General features: G+C 44.9%; 1 protein-coding gene across 2 annotated transcripts in view; it reads right to left on the reverse strand.

Annotated features, from left to right (window-relative positions):
- Positions 1 to 8,677, reverse strand: part of CHCHD3 (coiled-coil-helix-coiled-coil-helix domain containing 3) — a 186,571-nt gene extending 177,894 nt beyond the window's left edge. Inside the window, exons 1-2 of one of the 2 annotated variants that reach the window (XM_074144641.1) lie at positions 8,509 to 8,677; positions 6,627 to 6,708 (exon numbers count right to left, since the gene is read on the reverse strand). In XM_074144641.1, the coding sequence (XP_074000742.1) occupies positions 6,627 to 6,708; positions 8,509 to 8,589 (163 nt within the window). In that variant the 5' untranslated portion in view covers positions 8,590 to 8,677. The remainder of the gene's footprint in view (positions 1 to 6,626; positions 6,709 to 8,508) is intronic. The other variant, XM_074144642.1, reaches the window with a different exon arrangement.
- Between the last annotated feature and the right edge of the window lie 4,278 nt (positions 8,678 to 12,955).

Genomic DNA, 12,955 nt, shown 5'->3' on the forward strand with positions numbered 1-12,955 from the left:
CAAGATTTTCACACCAAAAGCCTACAACAAATCATCAGTATTTCTCACAAATATCTCTGCAACCCTTTGAAAATTTATTTTGTTTCCCCACCCCAGACGTCAGAGAGAAATCAAAACAAAATCACAAATATACTATTAAAAACAAACCCAGTATTACCCTGTAAGATGCAAATCACGGCCTTCCAGGCTACCAGTGATCCACAGAGCAGCTCAGTTTGTTGACTTTTGGGGGGTTGGACTAGATGAACTCCAGAGGTCTCTTCCAGCCCCACAACATTCTGTGATTCTGTGACTGGGGATTCCTACGTGAATTATTTCACACAGGTTTTTGGTACCCCTTAAGTTTAGAACCTCCCTCTAAAGAGTACACAGAGCCGTACCTAGAGGAAGGCAAAAATAAGCATTACCAACTGGAGAGACCAAGCTCTCCCGGGTGCTGCCACCAGAAGAAATGTTGCAAATCCTTTGTCAGGAGATGTAGTGACAGGACAAGGGGTAATGGCTTTAAATTGGAAGAAGGGAGATTTAGATTAGATATTAGACTGTGAGGGTGGTGAGACACTGGAACAGGTTGTCCAGGGAAGTTGTGGCTGCCCCATCCCTGGAGGGGTTCAAGGCCAGGCTGGATGGGGCTTTGAGCAACCTGCTCTAGTGGAGGTGTCCCTGCCCATGGCAGGGGGGTTGGATGTCGATGATCTTTAAGGTCCCTTCCAACTCTAACCATTCTGTGATTCTATGATCCATGTCAGTGGCTGAAAGGAACTGCCTGAGATTTATGGTGTTTCACAGCGATGAGAAGGGAAACCCACGCACCAAAATGTCTTGCTAAACCTCTGTGGTTTTTTTCCTTTTCTAAGAATAAGAGGAGTTTTACAAAATAACAACCACAGAAATGTCATTTTACTTCATCTTTCAGTTTATGCAGAGAAAGTGTTGTTGCAACAAAAAGGTAGAGGAAAACAATTAATACATTAAAGGGCACAGAACTAAGAGGATTTATTTGCAGAGTATTCTTGCTTAACTGGCATAAATTCAGCCAAACTCTGTAAACTTCCACATACTCATAAAAAGTGAAAATACAAACCAATTCAAAGTTACGAGCAATAAAGCAAAGCCTCCCACAACATTTATCATGAGGTATTCCAGTTTAACTTCTTTTTTTTTCACGTTGCATCTGACTATCCACAATTACTAGTACCATCAGTACACGCTGCAATTCTTCAAATCAAAATAATTTAAAAAAAATCTTCCTAAAAGCCAGACAAGGAACAAGGGCAATGATTCTGGTGCAGAAGTTCTCAGCAACGTTCCCTTGGGCTCCACAGTGCAAGAGACTAGCCCAGGTGGTCATGATGGTGCCTTCTCACATTGTAAGGATTAAAAATGCTCTGTCAAACTTATTTTCACACCCTACTGCCAAATTGCAGGATCACGGAATCATTCCGGTTGGAAGGAGCCTCAAGAAGTCATTTTGTCAAACCCTCTGCTCAAAGCAGTGTCACCCTTGAGATCAGACCGGATTGCTCAGGGGTTTATACACTCACATCTCAAAAGCCTCCACAGATGGAGACTGCACAGCCTCGCTGGGAAACCTCTTCCAGTGCCTGACTGGTTTCATCATGACAAATTTTGTCCTTATTGCCACCCTGAACCTCTCCTGCTTCAACATCCACTGTTTCTTGCCCTCATACAATGCGTCACCATGAAAAGCCACCAATTTGGGGTGATCTGCATTGAGGAGCACGTACTCCACCTCCTCTTCCAGGAGACGGATAAAGCTGTTAAACAGGACAAACTCCTGCAGAACCCCATGTGATACCAGCCTCCAGCTAGAGCATGATCCATTAACCACAATCCTCTGACCCTGACCATCCAACCCGTTTTTTTCACCTAATTTGTTGTCCAGTCATCCACACTGCAATGTCCTAACTTGGAAATAAAACCACTGGGAGAGTGTTGAACACCTTGCTGAAGCTAAGGTAAGTGACACCTACTGCCATCCCCTCATCCACAAATCCACTCATTTTGTAGTCCGTCTCTGCTTCGACCTTGTGCTCACCTCGTTTTTACACTGAAGCTCTACCATGAGCTCCCTGTTTAACCAGACCAGCCACACAATATATCAATTTTCCTGAGTACTGGAATGGACCTTTCTTGAGCTAGGAAGAGGTTGCTCTTAAGGATCTCACAGCTTTCCTGAGCTTACCCCTCAGAGCTGTCTCCCATGGGATCCCACCAGCTAGCCTTCCTCATAAGCTGAAGTTTGGTCTCCTAAAGTTGAGTTAATTCCTGGTTGCATCTCCAAATAAAACGTAATTCTTCAAATATTCATTCCTCTTCATCTCAGTGATACTTCCTTATATGTTCTGATTGAACAAGACACCCTGGACCACTGAAACTCCACCAAAAGACATGGACGCTAACAGAAGAGCGCATACAATTAAAAGGCATCATTCCACACAAATCATAGAATGGTTCGAGTTGGAAGGGACCTTAAAGATCATCCAGTTCCAACCCCCCTGCCGTGGGCAGGGACACCTCCCACTAGAGCAGGTTGCTCAAAGCCCCATCCAACCTGGTCTTGAACGCCTCCAGGGATGGGGCAGCCACAACTTCTCTGGGCAACCTGTTCCAGTGTCTCACCACCCTCACAGGAAAGAATTTCCTCCTAATATCTAATCTAAACCTCCCCTCTTTCAATTTAAAACCATTCCCCTCATCCCATCACTACATTCCCTGATAAAGATTCCCAATGAACAAGACTAAGAAATGTATTTTTCTCCATTGGGAACATGCCAGGATTAACCCAACTTCTGAGAAGGCAGCAGCAGCGCTCACTTATTACACGCCTACACAATACATAGTACTTTATGACATGGATCCTTTACTGATTTGTTTTCATGAGGATGGTATAGTAACAATAACAAATAATACAGTTTTTTAAAAAATATATAAAAAAGAGAAAAATCTTCTGTATCCTCAGTGTAATCTGTTTCTGCAAAGGGAAAAAAAATGGCTGTCTGAGATCAGGGACTCTTGATAATTCAAGCATTTGTTCTTCTTTTCTTTTTTTCCATAATAGACTATTAGCTTTTCAGATATCCACTAAGCTAAAATGAATTAAACCATCCCCTTTGTTATGGCTAAAGCGTTAGGTGTAACACACACTCAGAGGAAGAGAAAAAAAAAAAAAAAGTATTCGTTGTCTGACTAAATTACTTATCATCAATATTGCTTTAGGAATTAGAGACATACTTTAAAGATTTTACACTTGTTAAATATTTTAGTGCATTTACTATTACTCAGAAGTCAGAAAATGATCCAAGCAAGCCAGGATGCTTTAAGACATAGTATTTGGATGTCAGATTTCTTTGTAAGTGTATGTAATTTCATTTTCGGACCCCAAACTGAAGTCAATAAATTCATCATATATTGGCAAGCAACAAGATACACATTCTTTCATCTAATCTAATCCATTATTCCTCCACCAAAAGCCATCAAAGACTTGACTTAAAGAAAGGGCTGTTTTTAATGGCTCTAACGTTTCTCCCTCCAGACATCATCTTTATTTTTGTAGCAAAGCGTTATTTCTCTAGAACATATAAAGATATAAATGCAGGCTAACAAACTGTCAAGTTTTGGTACTCCAAAAGCTAGAGCCAGCCTCCAAACGCCACCATCCTTGACACCTTATCGGACACATGCAGACTCCAACAGGTTAGATGTAGCTACAAAATAAACAAAGAGGTTGACTGTTCTTACAGCATCAGAGAAATGCAATAGTTTGTAATTCTTCATCAAAAAACATTCAATGAAAGAGGAACGGGTGGTACGGCAACACGTACTCAAGTATAATTTAATCCTCTTAAATACAAATCATTTTAGCAACTGAGGTATATCCAGTTATACTTTCCTGAGGAAATACAAACACTTCACCCAAATCACTAGTTCTTGAAGTAAAAATACGCATAAGGTTTGCCAAGCTTGCAAATGGTCAAGCGATTCATTAAGCCTTTTAGTACATAAAAATATAAAAATAAAAAAAAAAGCACTCTCTGACACACAAAGAGAAACAAAATACAGCATCAAGATATGTACATACTGGGGTATTAACAGCCTTTATCTCCTTTATCCCAAAAATCACAGGTGCTTGTTCCCAAGACTACTTCCATAAGCCAGGATTAAGGATAAAAAAGCACCAATCACTGCCAAGAAAATAGGTAGGATGTGCAAATATTATTCCATATAAATCCTTTACCTCGAATAATTTCTTCACCACAGTATAATACATCTACATAATGAGAAGGCCACTATTTAAAAAGAAAAAAAAAGATAGACAATCTGGCAGTCCACGCATGAAACTACAGCCCTACTCCATTCAAACCTTAATTAAGCAAACATTACTTCTAAGCAATTACATTGGGCAAACTAGATTTCATGGAATTGTCAGAGTTGGAAGGGACCTCTAGAGATCATCTAGTCCAACTCCCCTGCCGAAGCAGGGTTGCCCAGAGCACATCACTCAGGGCTGCATCCAGGCGGGGCTTGAAGATCTCCAGAGAAGGGGACTCCACACCCTCCCTGGGCAGCCTGTTCCAGGGCTCTGGCACCCTCACCAGAAAGAAGTTCTTCCTCATATTTGAATGGAGCTTCCCATGTTCCAGCTTGTGCCCGTTGCCCCTCGTCCTCTCACTGGCAACCACTGAAAAGAGTCCAGCTCCATCCTCCTTCAACCCACCCTTTAAGTACTTGTGAGCATTAATAAGGTCTCCCCTCAGCCTTCTCTTCTCCAGGCTAAAGAGTCCCAGCTCTCTCAGCCTTTCCTCATAAGGGAGATGCTCCAATCCCTCAATCATCTTTGTTGCCCTTCGCTGGACTCTCTCCAGTAGTTCCCTGTCCCTCTTGAATTGGGGAGCCCAGAACTGGATGCAGTATTCCAGTTGTGGCCTCACCAGTGCAGAGCAGAGGGGGAGAATGACCTCCCTTGACCTACTGGCCACACTCTTCCCTACGTAGGAAGGAAGCCAGCTGACAGTCTAAGTAATTTTTCGCACTGATACTTTCCTTGCCCTCTCTATGCCACAATTTTCTTATTCATAAAGTGGAAAAACAAACCTCTAAACGAGCATCATTTGGGAACCCTGATATTTGTAAAACATCCCGTGTCGGATTTGCTCGACATCCTTAGATGCTCACATCTGAGCTCTTCACAGAATCATCACGGTTGGAAAGGACCTCTGAGATCACCAAGTCCAACCATACACACACAAAAAAAAAACTGCCTACAATCTCAGACACTAAAGCATGCCCTGCAGTGTGACATCTACATGTTTATTAAATACCTCCAGGGATGGTGACTCCACCACCTCCCTGGGCAGGCTGTTCCAGTGCCTGACCACTCTTCCCGTAAGGTAATTCTTCCTAATATCTAATCTAAACCTTCCCTGCCACAACTTCAGACCATTTCCTCTGGTCCTGTCATTATTCCCTTGGGAGAAGAGGCCAACACCCACCACTCTACACCCTCCTTTCAGGGAGTTGTAGAGGTCGAAGAGGTCTCCGCTCAGGAGAGAGGGGTTCCTAGAGGACAATTCACCCCCAGCATTCCTAGAGGGCAATTCACCTCATCCTGAAGTAGAATTCCCAACTAAAGCCAGATGAATTGTCCCCCAAAACATCTTTTTCTTTCTACTGACTACAGAGGGAGCCCAGCTCGGATGCAGACATCTACACCACAAACACCTTCAATTAAGCAACAGGAAACCAAGTTTCTATGCTTCTGATGAAAAAAAGATGCTACGTTCTGTTCGTTCAAGTCTTGCTGCAAGGCCCGCTACTGTCACAGCACTTGTTGAGTTTTGGTGGGATTTTTTTCTAAGTATCAATGCGAAAGGCCCTTAGGGAATATGGGTATTAGTATTCCTGGAGTGCTGATAAGAAGCTTTACTCGAACCTCACACGTTTTCACAGAGTCCACAAACATAAATCACATGCTCCAGTCTCCGCCATTCATTTTCACTCCTCAGTAGCTACACCGTGTTCACCGTGCCGAAGTGTTTTAAATTAGCGAACGGGCTGCCTGGCACAGAGCCTGCTTGATGCATTCGAACAGGCCTCAATAATGAAATATAATATGTTAAGAAAGCCATCATTTTGAGCCATCGATCTGTATAAACTGTACGTGACTTATTTCCACTATTCTATGGTAAGAAAATAGTGTATTACTCTTTTAACATTTGCTTAAGCACATTTCAACAGAAGCTCGCTACACTAAAATTTGGTGTTAAGTAGACAAGAATTTTCACTTCAAAACTCAATGCATACTTGGAATGAATATTTGCTTTTTTTTCCTTTAAAAAAAAAAAAAAAAAGTCTTTAACAATGGATAATACCTTAGAAAACCACAGCTACTAAACAGTTGCGTTTTACATTTAAATGTCAGTCAGAAGAAAATAGAGTAACATAATTCCTCTAAAAGCCTACAAACTACTTTCTTCTTCAAAAGGAGAGGAGCAAAAAACATCAAAAAATCATCTCTACGAAATGGCAATGAGTTCATTACAGTGCTCTGAAAGGCAAATTTGATTTGCTTCCTCGCATTAGAAAACAGAAGAACATGGGCGTACCTGCACCAGAGGCCGATCGGTGCTGCGATCTTCCACTGGGTGAAGAAGGTTCCTTCATACGATCGATGACACTGTCAGAAAGCTGCAAAATATAATCCCCAACCCAAACAGAGTCAGAACTGCATCTCGTCCTTTATCCCCGTTACCCCTCTCTTTCCCCCAAAAATGAAGTAAAATTTTAAAAAAAAAAAAGCATAGAGCCCTGAAAAAAGCTGCTAAAATCTATCCACAACGCAGAATTCACTATTTCCCCTTATTTGTGGGGCGAGCGCTCGGCTCTGAACAAGATCGTTTTGGCTCTCACAGATCACAAGAAACTGATATGAGAAAATACAGGATACAGGGAAGGGTAAACGCCATTTGACACGTTGTTTGTAATTAACCAGCTTTTTTGCATTTCTCAGTTATTTGGATGAGAGTCAAATAGCGCACAGCACTTAACCCAGGAGGAACTTCATCCTCACAAAGGCCTCAAAACACTCGTGCAACACACACAAAAATACTGTCACAAATTACGCGGAATCAAACTGAGAATAAGAGTAACGGCCAGTTTCAGATCTGTTGTAGCCCATGGAAAAAAATAACAAAAGAATAGATAACATGAAAGCCTGTGTTTTCCAACTAAGAACTTCTTATTGGTTTCCTCCAACACCAAGTCTTATCAAAATACTGGTTTGACTGCCCATGAGACTTAATTTTAATTAGCAAATTCGTTACTAAACCTACAGCGTGACACCTCTCACCGGCAGAGATCTGTGTTACAAAGGTTTTGCAAAAATCTGTAATCTAAAATGCAACTGAAAGGGTAAAATTCCTTCCTGCAGCGTTAAGATTTCTTAACCCAGTCCTAAAACTCTCAACTTAACTTCACAGTTAGTTTTACATAGGTAAACAGTATCCACTTTTGAAGGTTCTGTTGATATTAAATCTAATATTATTATTTAGTGAAGCTGGATCTTCTTTTTATATGTAATATCACTCAGTTTTTATTCCCAATATTCAAGACCCAGGACACTTCAGAGGAATTCCAATAGCTCTTCCCAGTATTTAAGCACGTTTCAGAGCGGGTGAACTCTGCTGTGAGCACTAACGATACTGTCACCTATTTGCATTAAATGACCAGAATTGGAAAACATGAGTATGCTGAAATAGGCAGCAGTTACTATCACGCTTCATTCCGCAACGCTCCTCCCTATGAGCAGTAACAACAAATAAAACAACGTATTATCATTCCTGATACGAACTACCGTGTCTTCCATCGAAAAGTTTCTAAGCAGTGAGATTTCTCAAAGTCACTTGTGTCACACACTGTCTTCTGGTATATTATAGGCAACAGCACGCCATAAATAGGCAAAGAATGGGAATGCTTCTGCAGGTACAGAGGAAGCCGGATGCAGCACATGTAAGAGAGCAGGACATGGGAAAGGGAGGAGCTCGCACGTGTAGAGGTCAGGGAAAGACAAACCAAGCCCTGATAGTTCCACATCTCTCCTACAACTGTTCTGCACCCCGTCTTTAGTAACCAGGCTGGGGAGAAGGCTCCCCCAGGACAGGCTCCTACGTGCGGCATGATTCTTGCCACCACTGACACTTCTAGACCACACCGGAGCGCCATGGCTCTCGGTCCCCTACAAGACCCAGCCGACAACGCCGGGAAGGGTGGAGGTCACTGTGGGAGAGGGGATGGAAGCAGAGGAGAGCACCCTCCAGGCGGGAGGGGACAGAGCCGCAGGGACAGGAGCCAACGGCGCAGAGGGACCGGGCCCTCCGGTCCCCCCTCCTGAGGTCAGGCCGGGGCAAGCCAGGCCCCGAGGTGTCCCTGCGACAACCCCCCACCGGCCCGGGGTGGGAGGGAGGAGCCCCGGGGGAGTCCTGCTCTCACCCGCACGCCCTTCACCACCGTGATGTTCTCATTCTCGTCCGCCTCGAAGGTGACACGCCGGGTGCTACCGCCGCCGCCCATCTTCGCCCGGCGCCACCAGGCCGCGGCCAAGGGACGGCCCCAAGGAGACTTGTCGGCCCCGCTGCCAGCGTGCCCCGCAACAAACCCGCCCCTCATTGGCCCGGGGCTCGCCCCACCCCGCCCCCCGCGCGTAGAATCCCGCTCTCTATTGGCTATGGCGCCGTAGCCATGGAAACCGGCGAGGTACCGGAAAGGGCGAGGAAACTTTTTCGGGCGAAACTTGAGGGGGCGAGGACTACAAATCCCGTGATGCCTTGCGCCACGAGGCAGGGGAGGGAGCGTTTCTCCTGCGCAGTGCACCCTGGGTAGTGTAGTGCTCACCAAGCCCGGGCTGTGGGGAGGGTGCCGGGCCGCGCTGCGGGCGGGGAAGTGCCACCTCATGGCCCGCGGGGCCTCCCCGAGGCACGGCCCCGTTCTGAGGGAACTTTAGGGACCACCCTCCACCTCTGCTCATCCCGCGGGGGCTTAGGAGCAGGGTGCGCCTGCCCCTTCAGCGAGGCCACGCTAAAGGCACCTCGTATGTTGTGTTCAGTTTTGGGCCAGTCACTACAGGAAAGACATTGAGGTGCTGGAGCGGGTCCAGAGAAGGGCAACGGAGCTGGTGAGGGGTCTGGAGCACAAGTCTTGTGAGGAGCGGCTGAGGGAGCTGGGGGTGTTCAGCCTGGAGAAAAGGAGGCTGAGGGGAGACCTTCTCGCTCTCTACAACTCCCTGAAAGGAGGGTGTAGCTGGGGAGGGTCGGTCTCTTCTCCCAAGTCACAGGCGATGGGACAAGAGGAAACGGCCTCAAGTTGCACCAGGGGAGGTTTAGATTGGAAAGCAGGAGCAATTTCTTCACTGAAAGGGTTATCAACCATTGGAACAGGCTGCCCAGGGAAGTGGTTGAGGCACCATCCCTGGAGGTATTTAAAAGACAGGTAGGCATGGTGCTGAGGGACATGGTTTAGCGATGGTTTTTGTCAGTGTTAGGTTGATGGTTGGATTGGATGATCTGAAAGGTCCCTTCCAAGAAAAACTCTTCTATGATTCAGGGCCGGCCCAGTGTGAGGAGGGTGCTCTGGCTCCTGCTGGAGCTCTGGGCCTGAGCTTATCCCTCATCCCATTTTCCACATCGTAACGGCATAAAATTACCATTAGCATAGCCCCTTTGGGCATGTAATTTTCTTTCCAAGAGATGAATAATGTTAATAATGCACATTACATTTTCTTTTCAGCCTGCAATATAAACCGCGTCTGGATCTGGCTGTTCAACAAGTAAAATCCCCCCCTGTAGATCCAGCGGCCAGCCTTGACAGCCTGAATTGCAGAGGTGCGTGCTGGGGAGATGTCTGAAAGGAGGAAAAGGAGTTCTGTAGTGTATAATGCCAGAAAAAGTATTGCATTCTGGATGCCAGTGGTGTCAGACACATCTTTGAATTTCTCTAGCCTAAGTATGAGGCGAGAATTACCCTTACGTAGCCTTTTCTAACATTAAACATTTTAACATTTAACATTTCTAACATTTGACACAGTCTCCCATAGCATCCTCATTGGGAAACTAAGGAAGTGTGGGCTGGATGAGGGGACAGTGAGGTGGATTGAGAGCTGGCTGTGTGACAGGACCCAAAGGGTAATGATTAATGGAGCAGGTTCAAGCTGGAGGCCTGTAACCAGTGGTGTCCCCCAGGGGTCAATACTTGGTCCAGTCCTGTTCAACATATTCATCAGCGACCTGGACGAGGGGACCGAGTGTATCCTCAGTAAGTTTGCTGATGATACCAAACTGGGAGGGGTGGCTGGCACCCCAGAGGGCCGTGCTGCCATCCAGCGAGACCTGGACAGGCTGGAGAGCTGGGCAAGGAAGAACCTCATGAGGTTCAGCAGGGAAAAGTGCAGGGTCCTGCACCTGGGGAAGAAGAATGTCAGGCACCAATACAGGTTAGGTGTGGACCTGCTGGAGTCAAGTTCTGAAGAGAAAGATCTGGGGGTCCTGGTAGACAGCAAAATGACAATGAGCAAGCAGTGTGCTCTTGTGGCCAGGAAGGCCAACGGAATCCTGGGCTGCATAGGGAAGAGTGTGGCCAGTAGGTCGAGGGAAGTCATTCTCCCCCTCTACTCTGCACTGGTGAGGCCACAGCTGGAATACTGCATCCAGTTCTGGGCTCCCCAGTTCAAGAGGGACAGGGAACTACTGGAAAGAGTCCAGCGAAGGGCAACGAGGATGATTGAAGGATTGGAGCATCTCCCTGATGAGGAAAGGCTGAGAGAGCTGGGGCTCTTTAGCCTGGAGAAGAGAAGGCTGAGGGGAGACCTTATCTGTGTTTACAAGTACCTAAAGGGTGGGTTGAAGGAGGAGGGAGCCAGACTCTTTTCAGTGGTTGCCAGTGAGAGGACGAGGGGCAACGGGCACAAGTTGGAACATAGGAGGTTCCACTCAAATATGAGAAGAAACTTCTTTCCGGTGAGGGTGCCAGAGCCCTGGAACAGGCTGCCCAGGGAGGGTGTGGAGTCCCCTTCTTTGGAGATTTTCAAGACCCGCCTGGATGCAGTCCTGAGTAACATGCTCTGACATGCTCTGGGCAATCCTGCTTCGGCAGGGGAGTTGGACTGGATGATCTTTATGGTCCCTTCCAACTCTAAAAATTCAGTGAAAATTCAGTGAAATTCAGTAGCTGGACTATATGAATATACATTATTTTGTCTCTCCTGCCATCTAGCCTCTTTGCTTGTTTTACCCAATGAAGCCCCAGTCTTCTGCTGGGACTTCTTGACGCTGGCAGCATACAAGTAATAATAACCATGATATTTGGGAAATTTTATCTTTTCTTTTTTCCCCCTTCCAAGCCTTTCATCTGCGTGGCTCAAGGAAGGATAGCCTGTTTGTACCAAAGTGACACCAAAGCCTTCAACTCCCCTTGCAAGAAATTTGTCCCAAAGTGTTTACACGATGATCACGATGGATTATTGCAGCCTGTGTCATCTGACTCATTTCATTTCTCGGAATCGATGCAAACATCATGTTGGTTGCATCAACAGCACCGCTCACCACGTCCTTGATATATTTTCAAGCAATTTTTATTTGGATGTAAAGTGTCTATCAGCCAACATTTCAGCAGTATCTGCCTTCCTTGGGGCTTAAGATATTGCTGAAGCATTGGCTGACAGCCACTTTGCTACCAAATAAAAATTGCTTGCAAATATATCAAGGACATATGAGCCATTCTCTTGAGGTATGTGACGTGATGTTTATGCCTGTTTTTATAGATGTTAAACCAGTTTCTATGAGGGGGCACTATTACGAATTGTAATAGTATGGTAACTGTAACTGTATGTTTTTAAGGGAATAAATGGACTGTGCATCTATCTGTCTTGATACGGTGTGAGCACCGACAAACTGAGGGTAGTGAATTCTTCTTTTTATCTGAACCAGGAACGTTTTTAGCAGGTCAAATTGTATTTATGTAGGCATAACTGTTGTAGAAATGCCCATCTCCAAATCAGAAGCACCTCTTCTAATATATCTGTGCTCTGTTGGGAGAGTTCTGAGAAAATACTCTTGTCTTGCTGAACAGAAAGATTTATATTTGGGAATTAAGGTTTTAACAACAGCTGTTTTCTACCAGGTTTTTTTATGATTGTTTTGTGTGATTTGAAATTACAAACCACTGTAACATATGCATAGATTTCAGATGGAGGAAAAAGAACAAATGGGTAGAATTACATCTCCCAACTGCTTTGGGTCATTTTGATGTGTCTGTGAGGTTCACTCACTGCAGAAAGAGCAGGACTGAGGTACCCCAGAATTTATGGCTCCCCTATAATAGGTGGAAATGAAAGACTGGTTGCTGCAGGCCAGAGCTATCTATATGTCAGAACCTTTTCTCTGTGGACCGTCAAACATATTTGAGAGCTCTTTCAAGGACATTGCTAGAAGAAAAAAATATTAGAAATTAATGTTAGAAAAGGCTACAACAAATTTGCAGTCCAAAAATCATTCGTTAACAACTGGCAAATAAACTCATGTCTAGTTCACAACTCTCACAAGCAATTTGCAACTAGAAAAAGAATTTGTTCTGTTTATAACTGAAAACAATTTATATGTTCATAAATCATCTGCTTATTTTAAGAGTAGTGTCTATCAATCTGGTAAACATTTGCCTGCTATGTGGCATAGAAAAATACAACCTAGTTTAAACTAACTAGTGGAGGCAGCAGCAGTAATCAAAATATCAAACCAGAGCTCGGCATAGAATAATTTGTTATTACTCAGTAGTGTTAATCAGTCTCCGGGAGTTCTGTGCAGCCAAGCCAGGTGATTTTGATATTTGCATTACCTCAAATACCTGCGTCCCGCTCCAGTCAGAGCAAAAACTAAGATACAGATGATGA

The sequence above is a fragment of the Numenius arquata genome, chromosome 2, assembly GCF_964106895.1.
Source record: "Numenius arquata chromosome 2, bNumArq3.hap1.1, whole genome shotgun sequence".
NCBI classification, from domain to species: Eukaryota; Metazoa; Chordata; class Aves; order Charadriiformes; family Scolopacidae; genus Numenius; species Numenius arquata.